Below are 22,527 nucleotides of genomic sequence, written 5' to 3' on the forward strand. Positions count from 1 at the left end.
AGTTGAAGGATGGTCTTGATCTTCATAAAAGAAAGCTCCTGAACTCCTCGCACTTGTTGTTGGAGGTGAGGTTGAGGAGGCATGGCTGCCTTTGAATTATACCAAAGCATTTGCCATTTTTTTTTAAACATTAACAATCAAAACTAATAAAAACACAAACCATGGCACACTTCAAATTAAAGCAAAGTTAAAAATGAGCAGCTTCAGCAGCATAAATCAACACTGCCTCAATTATGAGGCAAACTCGTCATAGTTAAAGCACTCCTATTAAGAAACAGCGAAGGTCTATTGTCAAATGATTCACGTGACAAACACTGGTTTTAGAATTGCCTGTAATTCAGTGGGACAATAATATTTCAGAAGATAGATAATGCTGTGCTAACAGGACTGTCAATAAAGTTTTACCAATGTTTTCTACAAGGGAAGTTTCATATTTTTGGCAATGCACACAAGTCTAGCATAATGGAGGACACCAGCCAGAGGGCAATTCAAATAACCCATAGAATCATAAAATCCCTGCTGTGCAGAAGGTGGTTATTCGGTCCATCAAGTTGCACCAACCACAATCCCACCCAGACCCTACTCCCACATTCCCACACATTTACCCTGCTAATCCCCTGACACAAGGCTCAAATGTCGCATGGCCAGCTAACCTAACCTGCACATCTTTGGACTGTGGGAGGAAACCCACACAGACATGGGGAGAATGCACAAACGCCACACAGACAGTGACCCAAGCTGGGAATTGAACCCCGATCCCTGGCGCTGTGAGGCAGCAGCGCTAACCACCGTGCCACCCTGAAATGGGGAATTGTATACATTTACCCAAATGGGAATTTCCACCATTCTACTATGAATGGATTGCCCTGAACTCAGCTTTACGAGTACATTGTAGTTTGGATTGTAATCTACTTCGCCCAAATACTAAGTGATGCAAAGTCAGCAACCCTTAACTTGAACAATAGTCCTAATCTCATATATCCACCATTTTATATTTATAACTAATTTACCACTCATAAGTTAAAGAATATTGCATCAACACATTTTTTGTACTCCCACATACGCAAAGGAAGACAACTCAAATATAGACACAGTACATTAATACTCAAAAGTTTTGTCTATTACAGAAATTAATTAAATCTCTAGTCGATGAGCTCACCCATAAAGACAAGACTCTAGTTACATAGGAAGATAAAAATATAACAAGCCTACTAGACATTCCAAACATACTGCTGCACTGAATAATGGCAACAGAATACTTCACAGTTTAAATGTAGGAGAAATACGTCTGACATGGACAAACAGGCATTTATCTCCCTGAAAGATTTCTAAATGCTGGTGTGGTACTGCTTTTCTTCCCCATTTGGAGAATTAATGTGTATTTTTTTTCCAAAATATTTCTCCATGCCACTGCTTACATTGCTCAACAGGTTCGTGAACAATATGATACATTCCCTAAAACAGCATACATTTATGGGACGGCACGGTGTCACAGTAGTTAGCACTGCTGCATCACTGTGCTGGAGGCCGGGTTCGAATACCAGCTTGGGTCACTGTCTGTGCGGAGTTTGCACATTTTTCCCACGTCTGCGTGGGTTTCCTCCCACAGTCTGAAAGGCGTGCTGGTTAGGTGCATTGGCCATGCTAAATTCTCCCACCGTGTACCTGACCAGGCGTCGGAGTGTGGCAACTTGGGGATTTTCACAATAACTTCATTGCAGTAATAATGTAAGCCTACTTGTGACTTATAAATAAACTTCTAAACTTTATGTATCTGCAGAATCCCTAAAGTGCAGAAAGAGGCCATTGAGCCCATTGAGTTTGTACTAACTCTCCGAAACAGCACCCCCTGCCCCCCCATCAACTTAGCATGGTCAATCCATCTAACCTGCACATCTTTGGACTGTGGGAGGAAACCACAGCACCTGGAGGAAACCCACACAGACATGGAGAGAATGTGCAAACTGCACACAGACAGCCCGGGAATCGAACTAGCTCCCTGGCATTGTGAAATAGCGATGCTAACCATTGTGTCACCCATACAGCGACACTATATTACCTTTAAATGTGGGCACATGACTTAATTGAGCAATTCTACAAATAATTTCACATCATAATGAGAGTGATCAGCTTACTCTTAAGGTCCCTCACACCCCGAGCAGATGCAAATGCAAGTAGCGAAAAGCTACTTTATGTCAATCCTTTTAAGTGGTTTTTACTCACTTGATCACGGTCTCCAGCAAAGCAACAGCTCTTCATAGTGCAGGAGTTGAAGTATCCCTGGTTATCAAACTCAAACACAGACTGCGGCGAGTGAATGTCATATAACACAGGAGGCAACCGACGTCGCAGTGCCAGCAGCTGGGTCCCGCTACTGTTGAAGCGGACACTCATGGCACTCTGCATGGGGAGCTTCCCTCCATAGCGGAGCAAGGAGCTACAAGAAAAACACAAGGGGATCAGGGAGGTTACAAAAAAAATCCAGAAAAGTACTCACCTGCCAAAATTCTGATTATTCCAGAACTTAACTTTGCCATGAGCTTACGTTGATGCGGAGATGCCAGCGTTGGACTGGGGTGGATACAGTAAGAAGTCTCACCACACCAGGTTAAAGTCCAACAGGTTTATTTGGAATCACGAGCTTTAGGAGTGCTGCTCCTTCCTCAGATGAGCAGACCACTACCCGACGAAGGAGCAGAGCTCTGAAAGTTTGTGATGAGCTATATGTTTACGCTACAGTAACAAGTTTCATAACATCAGATTAAAGTCAAACAGGTTTATTAGGTGACTCACCCGAGGAAGGAACAGTGCTCCGAAAGCTCCTGATTCCAAATAAACCTGCTGGGCTTTAACCTGGTGTTATAAGATCTGTAAGAGATCTCATAAACCAAGTTAAAGTCCAACAGGTTTATTTGGTAGCACAAGCTTTCGGAGTATCACTCCTTCTTCAGGTGAGTGAGGAGTTGTGTTCACAAACAGGGCACATACAGACATAAACTCTATTTACAAGATAATGGTTGGAATGCGAGGTAATCAAGTCTTAAAGGTACAGACAACGTGAGCGGAGAGAGGGCCAAGCACAGGTTAAAGAATGTGAATTGTCTCCAGCCAGGACAGTTAGTGAGATTTTGCAAGCCCAGACAAGTTGCGAGGGTTACAGATCATGTGACATGAACCCAAGATCCCAGCTGAGGCCGTCCCCACGTGTGGGGCTTGGCTGTCAGTCTCTGCTAAGCGATTCTGCGTTGTCGTGTGTTGCAAAGGCTGCCGTGGAGAAGGCTTACCCGAAGATCAGTGGCTGAATGCCCGTGATTGCTGAAGTGTTCCCTGACAGGAAGAGAACACTCCTGCCTGGTGATTGTCGAGTAGTCATAAGACCTCTTACATTGCCCACCCCAGCCCAATAGCAGCACCTCCACGTCAAGAGTTTATGTTACATAGGGTTCCACTATAAACTTATCTGCTTCAGACAAGCAATCAATAGCTCCATATAGAAAAATCAATCCCGACTATGACATGTGAAAACCCGCAAGGTTTATTGGACAGCAGTGTTTTTTTCATTCCACAGCTAATCGATTGCAGACTCGTACAGGAGATTAAGTACGAGGTTCATCTGATAGGGTCAGCAGTCACTTTATACAGAAAAATATAGTATACTGGCTGAGAGCTGGTAAAATACAAGTGGGGATAATGCAGTTCAAATACCTGTTAAGTTTACCCTTTCAGCATACAAATCAAAGGGGTCCAGTAATGTATTTCTGGAGACTCCTGCTGCTTAATTTCATTATTTTGCTCAATGTGTTAAAATCATAAATCTCTCTCAATTTCTCTATCTTCACTAGTCACCAATCATAATCACCCCCCACGCTCCCAAATGTTAGCTTTGGCATCATCAAAACCATTTTGAAAAAATGAGAATCCCAATACAATGCAAAATTAGGGATAGCAATCACAAATTCAGATCTGTTAAGGGACAAAACTCAACAGGTAACACGTCAACTCCATGGGTGCCTGAATGTAATACAAATGTACCTGCTGTTTCCTATGGGGAACTTAATATCTGAAAACAATCTTGATCTACAATAGGATGTTCACTAGTTTATTTAATTGGTGAATAAACTTGAAGTTGTAAATCTTCCCACACAGCATGAGTACAGACATCGAAAGTCACATAATACTCTAATTTGTATACATGATATGCCTTAAGAATCCCGCAAGAACTGGCGCAATTAATTTGCAATCTTAGTTACTGAGTCTGTGTGTGACACAGGATTGTGAACAGAGAACAGGAGTAGAAAATTGCACCAGTTTAATTTTGCCAGTTCAGTTTTATTTGTAGCAATAATACATTAATGTCTCGTTGGCCTGTAGCTTACTTAGCTGTCCATCCAACACCAACAAAATGAATGCCCAGTTCCTTACCTGATCTGCAATGTTTTGTTAAATCTACATGAGTAAATGCAGCTGAACATCTGTCTGAACTCCCTTAAGCAGCCACTTCGCTAAGTTGATGGCAGATTCTACAGAAATTGATATACGGGGCTCACAGGGGAAGATTGTACAGTCGGGCGAAAGTCAGTCTGGGCCACTCATTTATCAGAAAAAGCATATTTGTCATAAATGATGCAAAACGATGGCAGCATAATGGCAGAGTGGTTAGCACTGCTGCTTCACAGTGCCAGGGACCCAGGTTCAGTTCCCAACTTGGGTCACTGTCTGTGTGGAGTCTGCACATTCTCGTGTCTGCGTGACTTTCCTCCCACAGTCCGAAAGACGTGCTGGTTAGGCGCATTGGCCCAAACAGGCGTCAGAACGTGGCGACTAAGGGTATTTCACAATAACTTCATTGCAGTGTTAATGTAAGCCTTACTTGTGTCTAATAAACACACTTTATTTTTAAAGCAAGCACAGGTCCTATATTCTGCTGCTATAAAAACTTGAAATGTTCACTAAAATTCCTGTAGTCACTAATCCATAGAATCACAGAATCTCTCGGTGCAGTAGAGGCCCATCGAGGCTGTACCAACACGTAAGAAACACCTGACCTACCTAATCCCATTAACCAGCACTTGGCCCATAACCTTGAATGTTATGATGCACCAAGTGCTCATCCAGATACTTTTTAAAAGGATGCCAGGCAATCTGTCTCTACCACCTTCACAAAAAGACATCCATAGAAGATAACCTTTCGCAAAATATTCATCACGTATTCATTCTAGCCAACAATAATGTTGCTAACTTAAGTGATGAGAGGAGAATATAGAATACAGAACCCTACAGTGCAGAAAGAGGTCCTTCGGCCCATCGAGTCCGCACCTGCCACAATCCCATCCAGGCCCTATCCCCATATTCCTACACATTTACCCGCTAATCCTCTAACCTACACATTCCAGGACACTAAGGGGCAATTTTAGCATGGCAAATCAACCTAACCCGCACATCTTTGGACTGCGGGTGGAAACCGGAGCACTCAGAGGAAACCCACGCAGACACAAGGAGAATGAGCAAACTCCACACAGACAGTGACCCGAGCTGGGAATCAAACCCAGGTCCCTGGAGCTGTGAAGCAGCAGTGCTAACCACTGTGCTACCGTGCTGCCCTTCCTGTGAGCTGAATTTCCTGGCTCTTCTTGTGGGCAGGATCTTCCTGGGGAGAATCCTGACCTGTATGTTTGTTAAATTTTGCTCTAGGATTAAAACTGATTGTCTTGCCCTTAGTTTTCAAACAATAGACAGGCCGTATGGTCAGTGCAGGCTTTGAGGACTGAAGGGCCTGTGCTGTAATTTTCTTTGTACAAGTGCAGGTCAGAGGCTGGGAATGCTGCGAAGAGCTACGCATTTCCTGACTCCCCAAAGCCTGTCCACCATCTACAAGGCACAAGTCAGGAGTGTGAAGGAATACTGAACACTTAGCAGCTCCAACAACAGTCATGAAGCTCAACATCAGTACAAAGCAACCCACTTGAGTGGCACCCCGTCCGTTATCTTAAACATTCACTCTCTCCATCACTGGTGAACAAGATATGCTGCAGAAATCCTTCAAGTCTCAAGTGCTGATCAAACCCACTACTGCCAACACCTAGAAGGGCAAGGGCAGCAGATACATGGGAACACCATCACCTGCAAGTTCCCCTCTAAGCCACTCACCACTCTGGCTTCAAACTATATTGGCATTTCTTCACTGTCACTGGTTCAAAATCCTGAAATTTTCTCCCTAACAGCACTGAGGGTGTACCTACACTACAGTCTTGTGTTTTTATCCCAAATATACTGATTGGTTGGTTTAAGTGCCCATGGCTTAGCGAGTTAGACTGTCACCTGGCCACACTCTGGTATCATAGAGTAGCAAGTATAAAACAAATCAGTAGAAAAAACAGAATTATGTTTGCTTTTTTTTTTAGAAATAATTAAAAATGTACAGCAATCAGTAACAATTATGTATGCTTTGCTAGGTTAATTAAGCTATTCTGTGGATGTGCATAGATTGCAGAATTTTATAATTTCAATCACAAGCTTGTAATTTTCTGTTCAATAAACTTAGTTAAAAACCTTATATTAGCATGGGGCAGGACGGTGGCACAGCGGTTAGCACTGCTGCCTCACAGCACCAGGGACCCGGGTCCAATTCCAGGCTTGGGTCACTGTCCATGTGGAGTTTGCCCATTCTCCCCGTGTCTGTGTGGGTTTCCTCTGGATGCTCCAGTTTCCTCCCACAGTCCAAAAGATGTGCTGGGTAGGTATACTGGCCATGCTAAATTCTCCCTCAGTGTACCCGAACAGGTGCCGGAGTGTGGCGACTGGGGGATTTTCACAGTAACTTCATTGCAGTGTCAATGTAAGCCTACTTGTGATGAATAAATAAAACTTATACTATTCAATTTAAATAATAAAAACTAAAATATCAGTTTCCTAAATTCCATTCAATTACAATCTATAACAGATTTCATAACTGAATGGTTTAATTACTATAGTGCCTTTCACATGATGGTTTCACCAATTAAAAATATTCCCTTCTACTTTATTATATTGTACACAGCGGTTTAATTATCTCCCAAAAAAGCATCAATCCAAACGATTATGACAATTTTTCTTTTAAAATAAGAAAACAAGTCAACACCAAAGACAGTTTCACAATTTTGCTGTCTGTGAATTATTTAGGTGTCTCTCAGGGGGCCGCTTCAAGATTCATTTACAATCAATTCCTGATACTTCAAAATTGCTTTTTGGCAACTGCACAAAGAAATTACGGAATTTAAGTGCTGCAACGTGGGAATTTATGCTGAAAGCTGAATTATCAGACAAGGTGAATTAAGCAGCTTTGAACTAAGGCTGCATTTGCAATTTTGGTTCCACTGAAGCTCAAGAGCAAAAGCTTACAAAACTGAGTGTTTGCATCTTATAAAATTTAGCTGATCATTAAAACATCTAGAATTTAGGGGTGAAAATTAATGAGGTCAAGGTTTTAAAATTGCAGGTTCTGCAGCTCACCAACAAAATCACGCCATGCCAATTTAGGACCAAGATTGCAGGTGGTCATGTCACAGAGTAAAACAGTCCACTTTAAAGACTTTGTTGTTGTTTTCAACGACACGTTCAATCGGTCAAACTTACCAATGCTATCCTGCGTCGTCATTATATGATTTGATTTATTATTGTTGCATGTATTGGGATGCAGTGAAAAGTATTGTTTCTTGCATGCTACATAGACACAAGCATATTGTTCATAGAGTTCAGAGGAGAGATAGGAAAGAGAGGGTGCATAATGCAGTGTTTACAGTCATAGCTAGGGTGAACAAAGAACAAAGAAAATTACAGCACAGCAACAGGCCCTTCGGCCCTCCATGCCTGCTCTGACCACGCTGCCCACCTGAACTAAAACCCCTTACCCTTCCGGGGACCAAAAAAACAAAGAAAATTAAAGAAAATTAGAGGTGTAGAGAAACATCAACTTAATATATGGTAGATCCATTCAAAAGTTTGATGGCAGCAGGGAAGAAGCTGTTTTTGAATCGGTTGATACACAATCTCAGATTTTTATACCTTTTTCCCGACAGAGGTGAAAGAGAGTATGTCCGGGGTGTGTGGGGTCATGGAATCGTAGAATCACTACTGTGCAGAGTGAGGCCATTTGGTCCATTGAGCCTGCACCGACAACAATTGCACCCAGGCCCTATCCCTGTAATCCTGCATATTTACCCTGCTAATCCCCCGACACTCAGGAGGCAATTTAGCACAGCCAAGGCTCCTTCAGTCTAATACTCTCCCAACTGAGCCAGTTCTGCTGATAAAATGGAGTCTGCAACGCTACAGGATTGAGACATCTTATTCGAAAGCTTCCTACACTATGATGGCAAAGTGACTGGAACTGAACGTAACAGGCACCATGCTTGTTTTAAGACAGGCTAGTGATGTTGGCCTGTATGGAGTTCGAACCTGTGAGCTTGGCGTTATTAGTACCACGTTCTAATCATCTGAGCTCATCGCCTAGCAGCTTAAAGCTATTAACTGACCAAACTGATGAGATTTGACTCAGGAATCTCCTGTTTAATAGGCAGTGCTTTAACCAACTAACCACTGCACCATCTAGCAGCAAACAAGCAATGGCTCCAAAAGAGAAAATACTGGAAAATCTCAGCAGGTCAGGCAGCATCTGTAAGGAGAGAAAAGAAATGACGTTTTGAGTCTGGATGACCCTTTGTCAAAGTTAAAAGGCATAGAATGTGGGAGATATTTATACGGCAGGGTGAGGGAATGGAAGGTGAGTCCTAGCCACAGAAACAAGGGGAAAGGCTGCTAAGGGCAGTCCATAGAGAGATTAGAAGGTGTGAATGGCCAAACAGCAGAGAAACTGACATCAGAGGGTAAGCTGTGACAGATGAAAATGTGGGGGGAGGGGGGAGATGAGTGGGAGAGAGATAAAATAGAGAAAAGGCAAAATAAAGGGGGAGAAAGGGAGGATAAAATGGGATGAAAGGGGGGGAAGAAAAATAAAGAAAGACAATAAAAAATATAAAGTAGAAAACTGTAAAAAAAATTAAATAAAAAAATGGAAACAAAGGGGTTGAGGTGGGGTAGAGCGAATCATCTGAAGTTGTTGAATTTGATGTTGAGACTGTACCTTTTTTATGTATAATTTTTCATGGCTTCATGGTCATTAGACTTTCAACCACAGATTTGAACTGAGTTCAAATTTCATCATCTACTGTGGAGGGATTAGAACCCAGGTCCCAAAGTATTGCCCACTATCTCTGGATTCTATAGCCAGTGACAATACCACTGCCCTGTTGATTAATAACATGAATTGTTGAACTACAGAGATCTCTTAACCAAACGTCACGTAACCAAATAAACCGCTAACGACGTCAATGTTCTTTTAATCCATGACAGTAAAAACAAATTGATAGCAATAACCTTCTGTTAAATTCTGATTAGCTTCAGAGTGGCAGGTCATGTCCCCAACCCTCTCACCGATAGGGTAGCATTCAGAATCACTGGCAGTTTTGCTGCATAGGACTCTGCATGAATCGTTCAAACACTAAAAGACAAAGGGGAAAATTAGCTCACCTTCGAGGCTTGCGGATGTCCCACAGGCCCACTCCTTCTTTGGAATTTGCAGTAGCCAGGAGTCTGGGCTCCACGGGGTTAAACATCACACTGTGAAAGGCCGATGGGTAGTTTGCCAAACAAAATGGTTCTGGAATAAACAAGATGCATTCAAAGGTCAAAAGCTGCAGTGGTGGAATAAAGGCACGAAGTTTCATTCAGGTATTAATTCAAAATGAATATTATATAAGTAGGCGGTTGTAATGATCCAGGATTTGCTGCAGAGGGGAATCTCGTAGAGGTTGGGTTCCTTCACTCACGCATGAGTGCTGCAAAATGCTGGAAGTGTGACTTGATAATAAGTTATATTTGGTGAATAACAGAACCACTAACTGATCACCTTAACCAATTAAATTTAAGGACTTAAATGCCTAGTTGAGTCTGAAGTCACAGCTTGGATGTTATTTTAGTAAAGTTTATCGCCTTAGTTTAATGCAAAAAAAAAAGCTCCAAGTTGCTCTGCATTTGGCACATGACACGAACAGATGACTAAGAAAGAGTGGTTAACACTGCTGCCTCACAGCGCCAGGGATCCGGGTTCAATTCTAGCCTTGGGTCACTCTTTGTGTGGAGATTGCACATTCTCCCCATGTCTGGGCGGATTTCCTCCAGGTGCTCAGGTTTCCTTCCACAGGTCAACAATGTGTAGGTTAGGTGGACTGACCATGCTAAATTGCCCCTTAGTGTCCAAAGATGTGCAGGCTGCATGGGCTAGCCATGATAAATGTGTGGGGTTACGGGGATAGGGTAGAGGGGAGGGTTTGGGTGGGATGCTCTTTCTGAAGAGTCGGTGCAGACTCGATGGGCTGGATGGTCTCTTCCTGCACTGTAGGGATTCTATGGTTCTAAGCTCACTTGGACTTTGACCTGGTGTTGTGAGACTTCTTAGTGTGGTGTGCTTACCCCAGTCCAACGTCAGCATCTAAGCTTACTGCCCAGGGTTCAGGTTAATACTGTTTTTAAGTCCAGGTACTGCTGGTATCTGCTGCCTGTACACAAAAGCTGCACATTGTCTAGCAATTCTAAGCATACGTCATTTCTGGGATCAGCATGTTAATGGTTGGTTACTTGTAAATTATATACCCAAGATACTTGGCTGGGGGTAAGGAGAATGGGAACTGGAAATGATAGTTTATTTTTTGCCAAGCTGAAACCAATTTAGCACTGACTTTACTCTCAGTCATAATTCATCGCAAATCAATTTAACAAATCAGTTTAACTGGTATTCTGGTTGTGTGTTTTATGTGGCATGTGCAGGATAACAGTCATTTAATTGCCAAAGTGGAAGGCCACTGGAAACATTAAATACGTCACAACTGGGCTCTCGAAGCATTAAATAACATCCCGAACTTTCTGCAGTGAGTTTAATTTATATTTATGGCGAAAATGCAGAAATATCTTGTTACACATGGAGAGGTTGATGGAGAGCTCTGATGTTTGGAAGACTAATGGCGAAATAGTACAAATGATCCAGAAATGTGTGACAAATCGTAACACAATGTGCACGGTTCCTCACCGTAAACTACTGGGTCATTTACATATCAATAACTATGCGCACCTTCAACTATCTGCTATTTTGCCAGAAAATTCTGGCCTTTTGTTATTGATTTGATTTATTATCGTCACATGTATTAACATAGTGAAAAGTATTGTTTCTTGTGCACTATGCAGACAAAACATACCGTTCATAGAGAAGGAAAGGAGAGAGTGCAGAATGTAGTGTTACAGTCATAGTTCGGGTGGACAGAAAGATCAACTTAATGCAAGGTAAGTCTATTCAAAAGTCTGACAGCAGCAGGAAAGAAGCTGTTCTTGAGTCGGTTGGTACGTGGCCTCAGACTGTTGTATCTTTTTCCCCAATGGAAGAAGATGGAAGAGAGAATGTCCAGGGTGCATGGGGTCCTTGATTATGCTGGCTGCTTTGCTGAGGCAACAGGAAGTGTAGACAGAGTCAATGGATGGGAGGCTGGTTGGTGATGGATTGGGCTACATTCATGACCTTTTGTAATTCCTTGCAGTCTTGGGCATAGCAGGGGCCATACCGAGCTGTGATACAACCAGGAAGAGTGCTTTCTATGGTGCATCTGTAAAGGTGGGAGAGTTGCAGCTGACACACCACACTGCCTTACTCGTCTGAGAAAGTAGAGGCATTGGTGAGCTCTGGTGGTGGTAGTGGCGGGCGGGAGGCAGTGAGAAAGGTTGTTGGTGATCTAGTTATAAGCATAAGGAGTATAGTAAGGAGCTGAGAACACAGCCTTGTGGGGCACTGGTGTTGAGGATGATTGTGGAGGTGTTGTTGCTGCCTATCCTTACTGATTATGGTCTGTGAGTTGGGAAACTCAAGTTCCATTGCAGAGGGAGGTGTTGAGGCCCAGGCCACGGAGTTTAGAGATGAGTTTTGTGGGTATAATGGTGTTGAAGGCTGAGCTGTAGTCAATAAATAGGAGTCTGACTATTTAGACTTCTAAATAGTCTAAATTAGACTATTTAGGCCCTTGTTATCTAAGTGTTCCACAGTTCAGTCCAGGGCGACGGACTCTGCTGTGGACCCATCGTGGCGATGGACAAACTGTAGTGGATCCAGGTAGTCCGGGAGGCTGGAATTGATTCATGCCATGACTAACCTTTTGAATTACTTCATAATGAAGGGTGTCAGAGCCACCAGCCTATAATTATTAAAGCATGCAGCTTGGTTTTTCTTTGATACCAAACTATTGTACGTAGATATAACCAACTAATCACTCACTACAACATTGTGTAACTTTAGATTTAATTAAATTTAATTCAATGTCAGGTATGTTCATCATATTTAAATTCAGGTGGAAATATGAACAGATTCGAATGTTGGAAGTTATTGAAAAGATCCTGTTGTGCACATTTGCAGATTTTACACAAATTGCAAAACCTTGATATTTCAGTTCAACTGCGTCTGGAGCTAAATCAGGAAGAAAAAAATGTGTTAAATTCCACCTTAAAACTATAGCTTTTCTGCAACCACAGAAAGATAAATATTGCTTGGTATATGTACTGGTATTTTTAGCTTTCTTTTGTTGCCAAATTGTTGTGTCATGAAAACTCGATTAGGGAAATGAGAGATACTGTATTAGCTTTGATCTATATATTTAAATAATAACTACACAAACAAGTTGGCAGTCTAATTGTCTTGAATTTATAATACTGACAATTAGAAGATAAATGCCCAGAGAATAATTTTTAACAATTTAATAAAAGCAAATTACTGTGGATGCTGGAATCTGAAACCAAAGAGAAAATGCTGGAAAATCTCAGCAGGTCTGGCAGCATCTGTAAGCAGAGAAAAGAGCTGACGTTGAGTCCAGATGACTCTTTGTCAAAGCTTTTATTTCTTTATTGCCTTCCTTCGTTTTTCTTCCCCTCCCCCACTCTTTCCCTGTATTTTCTCTCCCCTTTTCCGGTCCCCAGGACTGGATGGAATGCATCTGAGGGTTCTGAAAGAAATGGCGGAGGTGATAGTGGATGCCTTGGTGGTTATTTTCCAGACGTCGCTGGATTCCGGGGAAGTGCCGGAAGATTGGAAAACAGCTAATGTTACGCCGTTGTTTAAGAAGGGTGCCAGGCAAAAGGCAGGGAATTATAGGCCGGTTAGTTTAACGTCTGTTGTAGGTAAAATGTTAGAATCCGTCATCAAGGAGGAAATAGCGAGGCATCTTGAGGGGAATTGCTTGATAGAGCAGACGCAGCACGGTTTCGTTAAGGGGAAGTCGTGTCTGACAAATTTACTGGAGTTCTATGAGGATGTGTCTAGGGCGGTGGATAGAGGAGAGCCGGTGGATGTGGTCTTTCTTGATTTTCAGAAGGCGTTCGACAAGACACCTCACAAGAGGTTATTGCAGAAGGTCAGGGGACATGAAGTTGGGGGTAGGGTGTTAGCATGGATAGAGGATTGGTTGTCAAATAGGAGGCAGAGAGTGGGGGTCAATGTGTGCTATTCAGATTGGCGGATGGTGACTAGTGGAGTGCCCCAGGGGTCGGTGCTGGGGCCTCAGCTATTTACCATTTATATAGATGATCTGGAGGAGGGAACCGAGTGTATGGTGTCGAAATTTGCTGATGACACCAAGATTGGTGGAACGGCAAATTGCGCGGAGGGTGTGGAGAGTCTACAGTAGGATCTAGATAGGCTGGGCGAATGGGCCAGGAACTGGCAAATGGAATTTAATGTTGGCAAATGCGAGGTGGTCCACTTTGGTAGGAATAATGGTAGGAAGGATTATTACTTACATGGCGAAAAACTGCAGCAGGCGGCGGTGCAGAGGGACCTCGGGGTCCTTGTGCATGAGTTGCAAAAACCCAGCTTGCAGGTGCAGCAGGTGGTCAGGAAGGCGAATGGGATGCTGGCCTTCATAGCGAGGGGGATTGAATATAAAAGTAGGGAGGTCTTGCTGCGGCTGTATAGGGCGTTGGCGAGGCCGCAGCTGGAGTAGTGTGTGCAGTTTTGGGCGCCGTACTTACGCAAGGATATTTTGGCCTTGGAGGGAGTGCAGAGGAAGTTTACTAGGCTGATGCCGGAGTTGAGGGGGTTGAGCTATGAGGAGAGGCTGAATAAACTAGGCTTGTACTCGTTAGAGTTTAGAAGAATGAGGGGAGATCTCATTGAGACATATAAGATGATGAATGGGATGGATAGGATAGAGGTGGAGAGACTCTTCCCGCTCAGAAAGGACAGTAGGACTAGGGGGCACAGCCTCAAGATAAAGGGGGGGCGGTTTAGAATGGAGTTGAGGAAGAACTTCTTCACTCAAAGGGTGGTGAATCTCTGGAATTCTCTGCCCGTTGAGGTGGTGGAGGCTGCCTCGCTAAATATTTTTAAGACGCGGGTTGATGGGTTTTTGATAAGAGAGGGGATTAAGCGTTATGGGGAGAGGGCGGGAATGTGGAACTGAGCCACGACAGATCAGCCATGATCTTATTGAATGGCGGGGCAGGCTCAAAGGGCTAAATGGCCTACTCCTGCTCCTATTTCTTATGTTCTTTTCTCTATTTTATCCCTCCCACCCATCTTCCCCTCATCTTCATCTGTATCACTTTACCCTCTGATTTCAGCTTCTCTGCTGTTCGGCCATTCACACCTTCTATTCTCTCGACAGACTGTTTCCTCTTGTTTTTGTGGCTATGACTCATCTTTCATTCCCCCGCCCTACAGTATAAATATCTCCCACTTTCTATGCCTTTTAGTTTTAACGAAGTGTCATCCGGACTTGAAACACCAGCTCTTTTCTCTCCTTACAGATGCTGCCAGACCTGCTCAGATTTTCCAGCATTTTCTCTTTTGATTTTTAACAACTTGTTTGCTAAGGAAAACAAACAAATTGAGGCACTCCATCACTGATTAAGCCTGTAAACTTCAAACATTAGGCAAAGCTATGGATAGGAGGGATAATAAATACAACAACTTGCATTTATCTAGCACTTTTAATGCAGAAAAGCACCTTAAACCATTTCACAGAAGCACAGCCAAAAAGAAAAGGCATGCAAAAAAGTCTCGCTACCGGTTAATGAAACAAAACAAAATGCACACGGACAGAACTGCCCAACAGCAAATGGGCAGCCTAGGTGTGTAACTTCAGTACGCAACAAAATGGGGGAGAGCAGGAATGAAATAAAGGGCATTTTTTGCGTTCTTCAACTTGAGAGTCAGCAATGTTCTGCAATGCGCTTATTTAGAAAAAACATCAGTATATTTTGGAACAAAGTTTTCTGGATTAGAACTTTTTTTGGTGGGGATGAAAGGGATTACAATCACTGACTTTGCTATGCACACAGTGAAGCATATCAAGACCATAGAGTATTCTAATCAAAGACATCTTTGCCAGCTTAGGACAATGACTAAATTTCATTAATCTGAAACAGACATTTTTTTAAAAAAAATCATTCCTGAGATGTGGTTGTTGCTGGCTGGCCAGCATTTATTGCTTATCCCTAGTTGCCTTTCAGAAGGTGGTGATGAGCTGCTTTCTTGAACTACTGGAGTCTTCGTTTAGGTGCACCCACAGTGCTGTTAAGGAGGGAGTTCCAGGATTGTGATTTGGTGAAAGTGAATGAACAGCCAATATATTTCCAAATGAGCATGATGAGTGGCTTGGAGGGGAACTTCCAGGTAGTGGCGTTCCCACGTATCTGCTGCCCTTGTCCTCTAGAAAGGAGTTGTCATGGGTTTGGAAGGTGCTGCCTAAGGGGCCTTAGAGATTTCTTGCAGTGCATCTTGTAGGTGGTACATACTGCTTATTGGTGATGGAGGAATTGAATGTCTGCAGCAATCAAGTGGGCTGTTTTGTCCTAGACAATGTCAAGTTTCTCGAGTGTTGTTGGTGCTGCATCCATCCAGGCAAGTGGAGAGTATTCCATTACTCTCCTAACTTGTGCCTTGTCGATGGTGGACAAGCATTGTGGAGGCAGGAGGGGAGTTATTCAACGCAGAATTTCTAGGCTTTGACTTGCTCTGATAGCCACAGTATATGGCTAGTCCAGTTCAGTTTCTGATCAATGGTAACCCTCCCCAGGAAGCTGATTGTGGAGGATTCAGCGATGGTAATGCGATTGAATATCAAGGAGCTTCTCGTGTTGGTGATGGTCACTGCCTGGCATGTGCATGGCGCAAATGTCAGTTGCCATCTTTCAGCCCAAGTTACATTCCTGGGATGGATGGAGACACAAGGTATGCACATGTGCACGCACACACACACATTCTGTCACCCGCACACATATGTCCAGTAACTGTTACATAAGTAAACAAGTGGCAACAAAAAGGTTATAATCTGGTTCCGAGAAGCTTAGTAGTTTGTTTGAACGAAATGAGTTATATCATGTGTATCACACACTCCTTAACACTCACCTCCATGAGAGTCCCGAATATCCCAGATGAGAACTCTGCCATCATCTGAGGAACTGGCAAACACATTATCATTCACAGGACTCACGGACAGGCCGTATACAGCATCGTCATGGGGGAAAACATTCACTATTTCAGTGCTGAAAGAAAATGACAGAGGATGAAAATGTACCAACCAGATAAGCTGCTAACTGTGGACAGATGGGAAGAACAGGAGATACTAAACTTACTTCATAACTTAAAGGACTGAGTGAGAGAGCAAAGTTGGGAAATAGATGCAAGTAACAATATGTTTAGAAGAACAGATTTTTTTTTAGCTATATCCAATCAAAGTCCAATTCAAAGTCTCAACCAGTGAAACATTGCATATGGTGGTGGCACAGTGGTTAGCACTGCCACCTCACAGCGCCAGGGACCTGGGATCGATTCCTGGCTTGGGTCACTGTCTGTGTGGAGTTTGCACATTCTCTGTGTCTGCGTGGGTTTCCTCCAGGTGCTCTGGTTTCCTCCCACAGTCCAAAAGATATGCAGTTCGGTGAATTGGCCATGCTAAATTCTCCTTCAGCGTACCTGAACTGATGCCGAAGTGTGGTGACTAGGGGATTTTCAAAATAACTTCACTGCAGTGTGAATACAAGCCTGTGACTAATAAATAAACTTTAACTTAAGCTGACGAGACAGGCAAGTCTCTTCCTGTCTTAGGCTTGGCCTACATGATCCAAGCCGATAGGAGCAGGCATTACACCCACTCCAGTGCTTGATCTCATTTGCATCTTAGCCAAAAGGCCTGGATGCCGTTTTAAAAAATTGCTTCAATTCAAGCCTGTGTAACCCCATTGACTTCTATTAGGACACCAAAACTACACTTGATCTTAGCCAAAAGGCCGAGATAGAATCAGATAACTTGTATAATCCATTTGCCAGATACACAGAAATAATAATCTTGACTTTATTCCTCACCTCCCAAAACGAGCATAGCCGTTTTTAATAACACTTTGCAGTTTGTGCTGCTCTGAAACACTGCAATGACTCATTCTTTTATCAAACATTAAAAGCATCCATGCAATAAACCAAGAGCATTCAAGGCACACTGAACACAAACAGCCCTATGTCTCTAGGACTGATTACATATAACTGCTGTAAGTATTCACCACGGAGCTCAATTTGCATTTTCAAAGGAACACACAAAGCTTTCTGGACAGCTCTAGATGGATAGCACATTCATTTAAAACTGTCTGCACCATAGATCTGCGTACACAAAACATTGCTGCCAAGTAGTCCTAGTTCAGGATTTGAACCTATGTGGGTGGACTGAATAGACCTGAATTTGTACTGCTGACTTTCAAAAAGGCAAACACGCGTTTGCACTCGTGTTAATTCCAACTAAAAACTGGATGGCGGAAGCCATACTGTCCTATACGCATATGGTCCTTATTTCCCCATCCATTAGGGTTGCTTGCCGAATGGCAAGCTTGTGTCAGCCCCAGAGTCGAATGTCAAATTCCATTTCGAGTCAGTCACCCGCAGTGTCTCCTTCCACCTCCAGACTACATCCATCTCCACCTTTGTTCCCACTGCAGCACACACTGTTCACATCTTGAAGCGTTAGCAGCCTCCCAGGTTTCACTCCTGAACCCATCAACAAACTTCACTGTCTGCATTTTACCGTTGTACACTAATCCATAACCCCCTTCTCACCCATGGATATATCAAGACCACACCCAAAATTAAATTGGCATACATCAAAATTCAAACTGGAATGAAACTAGCCAGAATCACCTTTCATTAAATTAGTACAAATTAGCGCACACACAAATTGATGAATATTTTCATTTTCAGACATGAACTTCAAAACAGGCGACACAGTGGTTAGCACTACTGCCTCTCAGCACCAGGGACTCGGGTTCGATTCCCGGCTTGGGTCACTGTCTGTGCGAGTCTGCACATTCTCCCCGTGTCTGCATGGGTTTCCTCAGGTGCTCTGGTTCCCCCCACACCCCCCTTCAGTCCAAAGATGTGTGGGTTAGGTTGACTGGCCATGCTAAATTGCCCCTTGGTGTCAGAGGGATTAGTGGGGTTGCGGGACTGGGGTCTGGGTGGGTTTGTCGTCGGTGCAGGCTCAATGGACCAAGTGGCCTCTTTCTGCACTGTAGAGATTCTGTGATTCTATGAAAATGGTATAACCAAGCTAATCAAGCGTACTGTACTTATTTAAATTGCACAATCCAAATAAAAAGTTAGACTCAAGATGCCTCAATATTGCTCACATCACCCTGTCAACTGCTATTTTAATAATTTCTTTGAAGTATAGATTATTTTCCTCTGTGCCTCTACGAAGTTCTCAGCTCTGTTTATAAATGCTGTGATGCAGCTTCAGATTGAAGTTTGCTTTTTGTTCTTACCTTTCAACATCATGAACAATCACTTGCTCATCGTTTCCTACAGGAAGGAGAAAAGGAAGGAAATTAGCTGTCAAAAAAAAAACCACAAGTTTGTTCTAAAGAAGCTGCTGTTAAAAATCATTGTTTTGAAACTTGGTACTTCTACTTACATTGGCAAAGATCTCAAGGAACAAATCTGTTAGTTTATACGCAGACAGTGAAGCGGTGATTTATTTTGCACTTAAAACATGGCAGCTGCAGTAAACACTAAAATGCAGTACATTGTGGTATCACTTTAAATAATTGAAAGCATAATCACTGTATAGCTTTTTGTCAATACACCTTCTGGCCTGTGACTTTAGTTGCCTGGGCGCTCAACTTTACCTGCACTAGGTCACTTCATGTCAAGTTGTGTTTTTGTTCCTAATCATCCGGATGTTTTGTGGAAGGGTAACACATTCTTTTCATCTCCGAGCTTGCTTTCAATTTTTGTTTGAGTAAACGTGCTCTTGGAGTTGGATTAACCTCTCCTGCCCATTAGCGTGCAGGTTAGCCACTTCAGAACTTTTGGACGTTCGTTTTGGGTTTGAGCGCATGGCCAGAAATTGAATAGTGGAAGCTACACAGCTTACCCATGATCCCAATTCACCTTTCATCTAGTAGAACGTATGCTTCCTATACTTGTAATGATTTATCTTTTCTACAGTGCTTAATGAACTTAAACATATACACTCCGTAAAAGTCATGATTATTTTATTTTTTGTTTTATGATTTGTTTGTGGGATGCAAAGTCGCTGGCCAGGCCAGCATTTATTGTAGTATAGTCTTGCAGCTATATTATCCTCGCCAGCTTGGTCAGTAGAGACTAGTTACTAATGTCACTGGCAGCACCTATTACGTATTAAATTTCATTTACGAGGAGCGTGTTCCAATTTACATCTTGGCTCTTTACATTTTAAAAAATCTTTCATGAGATGTTGCTGGTAAGAGACCAGCATTTGTTGCCCATCCCAAATTGTCTTTGAATTAAGTTAACAGAATTAGTGGACCAATTGGGTTTTTAAGACAACTGACAATATTAAATTCATAAATTGGATTTAAGTTCCACTGCTGCAGTGGTGGGATTCAAACCCACCCTAAACTATTCTGGAATACTAGTCCCCTGGCATTACCATTACACTACTGTCTCCCCTAATAGTAGCATGATAGATTTTGATTTGATTTATTGTCACATGTATTAGTATACAGTGAAAAGCATTGTTTCTTGTATGCTACACAGACAAAACATACCATTCAGAGAGAAGGAAAGGAGAGTGCGCAGAATGTAGGGTTACAGCCACAGCTAGGGTGTAGAGAAAGATCAACTTAATGCGAGATAATGCGAGATACGGCAGCAGGGAAGAAGCTGTTCTTGAGTCAGTTGGTACGTGACCTCAGACTTTTGTTTTTTTTTCCCAGCGGAAGGTGGTGGAAGAAAGAATATCCGGGGTGTGTTGGGGTCCTTAATTATGCTGGCTGCTTAGCCGAGGCAGCAGGAAGTGTAGACAGAGTCAATGGATGGGAGACTGGTTTGTGTATTGGATTGGGTTACATTCACAACCTTTTGTAGTTCCTTGTGGTCTTGGGCAAAGTAGGAGCTTCAGCAAGCTGTGATACAACTGGAAAGAACGTTGACTATGGTGTACGTGTAAATTAGTGACAGTCATAGCTGACATGCCAAATTTCCTGAGTCTTAGATACCTTCAATGTTAAGTGTGCTACACAGGAGCTGCTCTTTAGTGACAACATCAGGGTGGAGTGCTCTCAGAATCCTAGAAATAGCCCAAAATTTTCTTTCACCTGTCACTCCCTCTGAATCTTCTAAATAACAATTGAAATAAACTAAAAACCATAATTATATAACTTTGCATGATTAAACTGATCCATTTCACTGTCTTTTTTTTGGCCTTTAATGTCTTGATGAAAGTTGTTAATTGAAGTCTCATCCTCTCCCACAGCCTGAGCTTTAGATTGATGTTACTGACAAGATTCTGAGGGGTGAATTTGGATTGTACAGTCTAAGCTCATTTAATGTGCCTGCTTTAACAGCATGTGTTATGAGCTATCTTTCTTTATCGCTTTCTACCTGGCAACCATCGGTTAAATCTTTTTTAAAAAGTCCAGAGGAGACAGTTCTAAGCCTTTCCTCGAGGTAAAATGGAGGAGGGAACCGAGTGTATGGTGTCAAAATTTGCTGATGACACCAAAATTGGTGGAACGGCAAATTGCGCGGAGGGTGTGGAGAGTCTGCAGAAGGATCTAGATAGGCTGGGCGAATGGGCCAGGAACTGGCAAATGGAATTTAATGTTGGCAAGTGCGAGGTGGTCCACTTTGGTAGGAATAATGGTAGGAAGGATTATTACTTACATGGCGAAAAACTGCAGCAGGCGACAGTGCAGAGGGACCTCGGGGTCCTTGTGCATGAGTCGCAAAAACCCAGCTTGCAGGTGCAGCAGGTGGTCAGGAAGGCGAATGGGATGCTGGCCTTCATAGCGAGGGGGATTGAATATAAAAGTAGGGAGGTCTTGCTGCGGCTATATAGGGCATTGGTGAGGCCGCAGCTGGAGTAGTGTGTGCAGTTTTGGGCGCCGTACTTATGCAAGGATATTTTGGCCTTGGAGGGAGTGCAGAGGAGGTTTACTAGGCTGATGCCAGAGTTCAGGGGGTTGAGCTATGAGAGGCTGAATAAACTAGGCTTGTACTCATTAGAGTTTAGAAGAATGAGGGGAGATCTCATTGAGACATATAAGATGATGAATGGGATGGATAGGATAGAGGTGGAGAGACTCTTCCCGCTCAGAAAAGACAGTAGGACTAGGGGGCACAGCCTCAAGATAAAGAGGGGGCGGTTTAGAACGGAGTTGAGGAAGAACTTCTTCACTCAAAGGGTGGTGAATCTCTGGAATTCTCTGCCCGTTGAGGTGGTGGAGGCTACCTCGCTAAATATTTTTAAGACGCGGGTTGATGGGTTTTTGATAAGAGAGGGGATTAAGGGTTATGGGGAGAGGGCGGGAATGTGGAACTGAGCCACGACAGATCAGCCATGATCTTATTGAATGGCGGGGCAGGGTCAAAGGGCTAGATGGCCTACTCCTGCTCCTATTTCTTATGTTCTTATGTTCTTATACCAAGTACCTCTAAAATAAAGAGGTTGTATGTAGCGCATCAGTGCAATGTCATCTAATATTACATAGTACATAGCTTGACATGAAATTATACAATAGGATTGCCTGAAGGCAAATGAAAGAATCATATCTTTGATACCACAGGGGAGAATTATTTTAAGTTTACAAATGATATGCCATGAACATGTGGTTACATGAACAGGCGAAGCGTATGATATGTTATTGGATAGTGTTGTCACAATCTGAAGTGAATCATTCCTAAGCATCAAGATGCTGTATAACCCACATGAATGCCTTCACTCATGAACCAAAACATTACTGAAGTATCTTGGATAATTACTTTGACTTGGATGGCATAGTGGCACAGTGGTTAGCACAGCTGCCTCACAGCACCAGAGACCCTGATTCAATTCCCAGCTCGGGTCATTGTCTGTGCAGAGTTTGCACATTCTTCCCATGTCCGCGTGGGTTTCCTCTGGGTGCTCTGGTTTCCTCCCACAGTCCAAAAGA

General features: G+C 43.0%; 1 protein-coding gene across 1 annotated transcript in view; it reads right to left on the reverse strand.

Moving 5' to 3' along the window:
- The window catches only part of dcaf5 (ddb1 and cul4 associated factor 5), an 86,684-nt gene that overhangs the window by 34,750 nt on the left and 29,407 nt on the right, over positions 1-22,527 (reverse strand). The window contains exons 3-6 of the mRNA XM_080203081.1: positions 18,874-18,910; positions 16,475-16,611; positions 9,565-9,694; positions 2,224-2,437 (exon numbers count right to left, since the gene is read on the reverse strand). Of these exons, the coding sequence (XP_080059207.1) occupies positions 2,224-2,437; positions 9,565-9,694; positions 16,475-16,611; positions 18,874-18,910 (518 nt within the window). The remainder of the gene's footprint in view (positions 1-2,223; positions 2,438-9,564; positions 9,695-16,474; positions 16,612-18,873; positions 18,911-22,527) is intronic.

Source organism: Carcharhinus amblyrhynchos, chromosome 14 (genome assembly GCF_965287045.1).
Source record: "Carcharhinus amblyrhynchos chromosome 14, sCarAmb.v2.hapA, whole genome shotgun sequence".
NCBI lineage: Eukaryota > Metazoa > Chordata > Chondrichthyes > Carcharhiniformes > Carcharhinidae > Carcharhinus > Carcharhinus amblyrhynchos.